Genomic DNA, 8,102 nt, shown 5'->3' on the forward strand with positions numbered 1-8,102 from the left:
GAATCACACTTAAAAATTCTAACTCAAAATAATTCATTGGTCGTGATAAAATAATCTCACACACGGTTTAACATTCATGATTGATAATATTTTATTACATTGTTTTTTTCCACCGCAGTTAACCATCCACCAAATAAAAAATTAATTTCTGATTGTTGTACTGTGAGTCTGTTCTTTTTTACGACAGATGAATTTTCACACTGCATCAGATAATGCAACAAGATTTAAAACTGACATGAAAACATGAATATTGAAGGTTTACACTGTACTGAGACAAAGGACAAAAATTATATCCATTATTGACTAATTAGGAAAATAACAAGATGCATCAAACAGCGTAGATGCCTCCAACAATCATTGATTTTATTTTGTGAATTTGATGAGTGAAATGATTTAAAGATAACCATTTTGCTTGCAGCATTCAATTGCATCAGTAAAAATGTCCTCCACACTATACTTGAACTCAAAGCCAGCATCCACCAGTTTCTGGGAGTCTAAATGTGGCAACTTGGCACCTTTTATTTCCTTCGCCTCTCTGAATGAACAACACAAATCAATCATTAGTCCTACAGTTAATACAAAACCAGATACTGTATAATTGTCACACCAACTTTTAGATTTGTGAATTGTGTAATGTTAGAAACTGCAATCTGAAAACTTGACTATGTGCAAGGAGAACAGAACTTACTCTACAGATGGTATTTGAAATTCTGGGTATTTGGTTGAAATAATTTCAGCAATCTCTTCAATGGGTACAATGAAGGGTGAACAGTTATATCTCCCTTTGGGATTAGGATGCTCTAGCAGAAAGATATGTGCTCTAGCCAAATCATCCACATGAACCATATGGTAACGAATCACTCCAATTTCTTCCTTTTTGCCTGCATCAGTTTAACGCCAACTTCAATTATATATAACCTTTATTGAATCTTGTGAAAAGGTGTCATATGATTTCAATAGAACTCAGTTTGAAAAATGAAAAGTAAAAAGGAATAAGAGAGTGGAATAAGGTGTAAGAAGTGTACCAAACAACAAAAGCAGTGCTCTTTCAACAGAGTCAGGAAGCTTGGGACAGATGAAACGTCCAACAACAAAGGGAGGCACAAGACTCACAACTTCCAATCCATTCTGTTCTCCAAACTCAAACACTGCCTTTTCTGTCAACACCTTTGAAATTGTATATGACCAACTGAAAGGCTTCAACTTCCTGAGCAAATCAACATCACTCCAAGCACTTTCATCAACCACATCTTGTGGCTCTGAGCCAGTGAAGGAAACAGTAGAAGCACTAGAAGTGTAGACAACCCTCTTCACTGACTTTGCTTTCACAGCTGCTTTCAGTATTCCCAGTGCTCCCTCAATGGCCCTTTTGGTCACAACTTCTTCTGGCTCGTTCACTGCAAAATCAATCGGTGTGGCAGTGTGAAAAATCCCTACACACCCTTCTACTGCTGGACCAAAACTCTCTGGGTCACTTAGATCAGCGTTGAAAAAACGTAGCTTTTCTGATGCACCAGGTAGATTTGTGAGAAAGCTAACATCCCTCTTGCGTCCTGTTCATGCCAAAACAGAACAACATAGTTATAACCTTGTCCAACGTTAACTACTGTAGTGGGTAACTTCAGTTCTCATTAAAGAAAAGTAAAAACATTATACCAATAAAGCTTTAGTTACTTACCTGGGTCAGATCTAATAGTTGTATTAACAGAATATCCATGTTCAAGGAGTGACTTGATGATCCATGAACCAATGAAGCCTGTGCCTCCAGTGACACAAACTGTGCCTTTTGTCTCTGCCATTGTAATGTAATACTCTTCCTGTGGCAGTGTTTACTTTTCTTTGTGTTGTGCACTCCTCCACGCTATAAATTTCTTCTGCTTTCTCTGAATGTGTATATATAGAAGCATAGCATTTAGGTTGGTAGCTATTGCTATCAACTATAAGGTATAATGTTATTGACTATTCTTTGGGTCAAACATAGCACAGTTGAATGAACTTCACTCAAGTTAACTTAGTTTTCTTCATTCAAAGAGACACAATAGGCACATTTAGAGTTGAGAAAAAGAGTAACTAAAAAAAAGAATCTTGGAGATAAGTCTTTGTTTTCAGCAAGTTTGAATAGTACTCTCACCTACCAAACTCACTCACATAGTTATAAATTTTGGTTTTAAGTTACAATTATATACATTTTTCTTTTAACATTTTTACATATTTTTTCATTAAATCTAGAATATATCAGGACAATAATAAATAAATAGTAAAAAAGTAATACATATGTGCATTAAAATATTATCCAAAAATCTATCAAAATATTTTTTTTTTAAAATTTTATTCTAACTATTAATAAAGAAACAAAAGACTCTATGAATATAAATTCTTTAATATTTAATCTTATCATATAAACAACAAAAATTAATATCTTAACTGATAGTAAAATATATAGAGAATACAAAATTTATTATATATATTTCTCTTTCAATTTACTTTTCTTATTCTAGGGAGTGTACTGCACATGCTCAGCTACCGAGTCTAATGCAAATACTTAAACTAGGAATAAAATATTTATATTTTATAGAAGAATATCACTATCCATTGACTTGGGGAAGCCTTTAAGTTTATTATAAGAGAAAAAAAACAATAAAAAGGCTGCTTTCTGTGAAAAAATGACCTGATCAACTTGTAAACCCATGTGGGTCCAAATTAATTTAAAGAAGAAAAAATTATTAGATTGGTTAATATTATTGATGTAGTTCAGATTGAAATTATTTTAGTCTAATTCATCTTCTCACACAAAGTTGATTATCATAACTAAAAAAAAATAGTTTGTTATATATGTCCATTTGAGAGACACAAGACGACTAGTTAATACTACAATTGATTATTATACAACTAAAAGAGAATCGTTTGTCATTTTTAGACAATAAATTATTTTGGTTCCATTGAACGACAGCAACTCAAAACATCAATTATGAATCATTATTTATCCTTAAAAATTGGAAGATTGCATGTGGGAATGGAGTTGTATCATGTTCCTCCAAGAATAGTCAATTATGAATGTATTTTGTGTTTTGAAAAAGTTTATTTTATTGGGTGAGAAGTTTAGATGGGATAATGTAGGGAAAGAAAAAGAGAAGTTAGAATTGTCATGGTTTGATTTAGATGGAATTGAGAAGAGAAAAAACTTGCCCTAGATGGATTTAGTGGGAAAAATTGGACCATTTCAACAATCCAAGTATGATATTTGTGTATGAACTCATGGTTATTGATTCAATTATTGATGAATTGATCGCATCTAAACCTAATGATATCTTGACTAATATTAATTGATCTCATATACTAATAAAAATATATGTACGTAGAATATGTGTGTTTAAATTTTTTTTATGATAATAAAAATAATAAAATTATAATTATAAAAAAATATAAATAAATTTTATAATTTGATTGTAAATAGTTTTTATTTAATTAATTTAAAATATGATTAAATTAAAAAACTGTTAAATTTTAAAAAATAAGTAGTTGCTTGAAGAATAAAATTGAAAAAATGTGAAGGTGAATCATCTTTATATAATAGTATAGATATTTTAATATATATATATATATATATATGGGTTTACTAATTTATGTAAGGGGGTTTTTCAATTGGTATATTTTAGCAAAGTATACCAAGTTTTAGGTTACAAAAATGTCTCTAATAAAAAAAAGATAATTTTAAATCCAAAGGTATTTTAATAATTTTAAAATTTAATTTAAAATAAAAAAAATAAAAAGTAGTTATTAAAAATCCTGATTGATAGTGAGAGAAGTTATTATCTTTTATTTTATTTTTAATTTTAAAAAACAAATACCTTTTATTTTATTTTTTATTTTAAAATTTAAAATAAAAGCTGATAACTTCTCTCGTACACGTGGATCAATCAGGATTTTTAATAACTACTTTTTATTTTTTTTTATTTTAAATTAAATTTTAAAATTATTAAAATACCCTTGGATTTAAAGTTGGTTTTTTTTTTTAACAAGGACATTTTTGTAACCTAAACTTTGGTACACTTTGCTAAAATGTACCAACTGAAAAGCCTATGCCCTGTTTTTCAGTTGGTACATTTTAACAATGTGTATCGGATTATAGTAGACAAAAATACTCTCATATATTGTGGATACTAAGTTTTAAAGTCAAGGATATTTAAATAATTTTCATTCTCAAAACTAAGAAAAAAAAAAAGAAACCCCCAAACCCTTACTCACCTCTGTCATTCCTCTCAATCTTTTCTCTTTCATCTCTCTCACTCTAACCTTTTCTCTGTCATCTCTACTGTAGCCCCAATTAAAAAAAAATCAGAAACACTGATGGTTAAGCATTTTCTTACAAAAAAATGATTTTATAACGAGTTTTTATTTTATAATTTTTGTCTTATTTAATTTTATCTAATTTTCACAGGCATAATGACATATGAAATGAAGGAATTGGTAATTGGCCTGGAAAAAATCAGAAACACTCGCTATTAAACAATTTCTTACAAAAAATGATTTTATAATGAGTTTTCATTTTATAATTTTTGTCTTATCTAATTTTATCTAATTTTTACAAGCATAATGACATCAAAAGGAATTGGTAATTGGCCTGAAGGTTTTTTAAGGGATGATGATTCAACATCTGCAAATGATGAAATTAGAGAGGTTAGTGAAGATGTTGAAATTGAAGAGATCTTGAATGAACCTTTGTTGAAGGCGAATATGCCAAAGACTCAACTCTTTACAAAGGTAAATTCTTTAACGACGAGTATTTCTAATTTTTTTTAGTTGGATCTACCATAGGATGATAAAAAAAAGGTTGGAGTGAGAGAGATGAAAGAGAAAGGATTGAGAGGAATAAGAGAGGTGAGTAAGGGGTTGGAGTTTCTTTTTTTTAGTTTTGAGAATGAAAATTATTTAAATATCCTTGACCTTAAAACTTAGAATCCATGATAAATGAGGTTATTTTTGTCTACTATAATCCGGTACACATTGTTAAAACGTACCAACTGGAAAACAGCAGTACACGTGTTAACAAACCCATATATATATATATATATATATATATATATATATATATATATATATATATATATATATATATATATATATATATAATGAATTGGGTTATAACAATTTGAGACGTATCATTTTTACATTTTTCACAAATATACAATTTTAATTGGAAGTACTCCATTTTTCTAAAATTATTTTTCTTTTAGTTCAATGTTATTATGTGATTTAATTGCTTATAAGAAATTCTCATACATGTAAGTGATAATGGTAAATTTAACAATTAACTTTAATACATACTATTTCAATGAAGATGTTAATATTTTTTTTATTAAAAACTGAACGATATATCAATGATTTTTAAAATTAAAAATATAAATTTGTAATTATAAATTTTTGGGCACCAACATTGTGTATTTACAAAAGTTTTAGGAAAAAAAATATTTCATTCCTAATTTTTAAAAAATTTGAACCCATCAAAACCCAAGTTAGGTTATATTGGGTCAGAAGGGGTGGTAAAGTCCTCCACTTCCACCCTAAGTAGTAAAAGATGAGATTTAAATAATTGTTGTGTTGAAAGAAAGGTATAAACTAGTCAAGTTTGGAGTCTACCACGTAATGTTTAAAATTTAGTTTGTGAATTTTTTGGTTGATTTAATTTGACTTATTTATTTAAATTAGAGCTGTTGAAAATTCGAATTTGATTTAGTTAATTTATAATTGTTTTTCAATGACAATAAAAAAATTAAAATTAAAATCTCACACAAATTATTCAAACAATCTTTAACAGATGACCCCTGTAGATATTTCTAACTTATTGACTTTTGCTTCTATTAATTTTTTTATTAAATTGATTAGTCAACTTAATATTTCTTAAACATTGTAATGTTGTTTGATAACAGTACAACAATGCTCAATATAGCATGTAAAATTCAAATATTCTGAATTGAGAAAATAAATATATTAACTTCTTTTAATAAGATTTTAAGAAAATATTCTTAAATATTTTCTTAATTTTTTTAAACTTACTTAATACTAAAAAAAAGAGTTAGTCATAACGTTGATTCGGGTAAATTAACATTTTTACATTGTTTGTGCAATTTGTCCTCTTATTTTTTTTATTTTTGTAAAAGGAAATATGATAATTATCTGATTAAAGAGAAATAGTGGGATTCACATTTTGAAAGGAATGTCCACTTAGTTAAGTTTTGAGAAATTCTATAGCTTTTTACTAAAAAAATTAATATCTAAATAATCTAAATTAATATCTACTAAAAAAAATTGTATTTGACATTAACTATAAAAATTCCATTGATATTGATAAAGAAAACACGAGTAATTTTAATTGAGAGAAAACACTGTTATATATAATAAAAAGAAAAGTTAAAATATTATCTAAAATAACAATCCCAATTGACTTTTTCCTAAAACAAAACCCTCCCAATATATAATATATATATACACATACATACATACATATATATATATATATATATATATATATATTAAATTAATAGTTATAACATAAACAAGAATTGGTTTGTCACATTTATTATTAATTTTTCAAGTAAAAATAATTGCCACGTGTGTCTTCAAATAAAGAAAAAATTGAATTGTTTGAATATCTACATCAACAATGTTTATTCAACGTACTAATATTCTGGAGTTGTACAAAATGGACTTGGCGCCGTTGTCATGTATTTTTAGTATTTGACTCGGTCATAATTTTTTGTCTTTTGATTTAGACTAAAATATTTTTTTAAAAAAAATACTAAAATATATTTTACTATTTAAAACTATTAATTTTGATATTATTTTAATAAAAAATATTTTCAATTTTGGAAAGTTTAAAATTTATTTTTTATTTCCAATATTATCTTTCAATATTGATTAATATGTTATGTGAAATAATACTTATTAGTAATTGTTGGTCACGTATGTTAATGATTGTTAAATGATTATTCATTGAAATATTATTACTGAAAACACATTTTCTATTACACAAAACATTTATTATTATAATAATTATTGAGGAAAAATATTATTAAATTGATTTTAATAAAAAATAACTATATAAATAAATAATTTACTTTGTGTCTGTCGTATTTGACTTCATAACTAGGAGTAGGCAAATAGAATCTATATTACTAAATTTCTACTGAACTAAAAACTAATTTTCTAAACTGAACTTTTAGAGTTTAATTCATTATTTTTTGTTTTATCAAACTGTACTGAACTGAACTATACTAAATTGTACTAAACTACAATATAAATTGAAATAAACTACTCATTATACTAATTTTAAACTGAATTGTACTAATTTTTAAACTAAATAATATAAAAATACATATTCTTTTTAATTGAAAATTATTTTATTTTATTCACAAGTGTCTTACAAATTAAATTTTTAATTATTTGATATTATTATTTTCTATTTTATTTATATTTCTTTTATTATAAAATGTGTATGGAAATTATTTTATTATTTATTTATTTATTTTATTTTTTATTTTTTTATTTATATTTATTTTGTCATGAATATTATTTTACTTTTATATTTATTTTTTTAATTTTTTATTTATATTTTTGGTTTTATATGTGTATAACTTATTTTATCTTTTTATCTACTTATTTTATTTTAAAATAAATTTTTATTTATATTTATGTTGTTGTCTCATAAAATTGTTTTATTAATCAATTATTTATTGTTTATATTTTATTATGTAAAAATTAAACTAATATCTATTAATTATTATAATATAATAAAAGACGGTACTAGAAAAGTTACTCTTAATAAACCTTTATTAATTTTTTGTCATTTAATATTTCTATAACATTAATTATTTTTGCTATATTATTATTTTTGTTATGATATTTCATTATACAGTCATTTAATAAAATTTAACGTTAAAAAATATATTTTAGTTTTAGTCTATAAAATACTATCATTTAAAAATAATAATATTGATATTTATTTTGAAGTAAGTTGATTTTTAAAATAAATAATTATTTCAGTGTGTGCTCTTACACACATTTTAATATCATTAAAAGTTTTTTTTAACACATTTTTACATATT

At 25.4% G+C, this 8,102-nt stretch overlaps 1 protein-coding gene across 1 annotated transcript; it reads right to left on the bottom strand.

Moving 5' to 3' along the window:
- Positions 1-269: 269 nt before the first annotated feature.
- On the bottom strand, positions 270-1,961 carry LOC106779595 (vestitone reductase). Its single transcript, XM_014667735.2, has 4 exons — positions 1,679-1,961; positions 1,026-1,553; positions 689-881; positions 270-535 (listed from the first exon to the last, which is right to left on the bottom strand). The coding sequence occupies exons 1-4, from the start codon at positions 1,797-1,799 to the stop codon at positions 394-396; spliced, it is 984 nt and encodes a 327-aa protein (XP_014523221.1). The 5' UTR covers positions 1,800-1,961; the 3' UTR covers positions 270-393.
- Positions 1,962-8,102: the final 6,141 nt, after the last annotated feature.

Source organism: Vigna radiata, unplaced genomic scaffold, assembly GCF_000741045.1.
Source record: "Vigna radiata var. radiata cultivar VC1973A unplaced genomic scaffold, Vradiata_ver6 scaffold_360, whole genome shotgun sequence".
Lineage (NCBI taxonomy): Eukaryota > Viridiplantae > Streptophyta > Magnoliopsida > Fabales > Fabaceae > Vigna > Vigna radiata.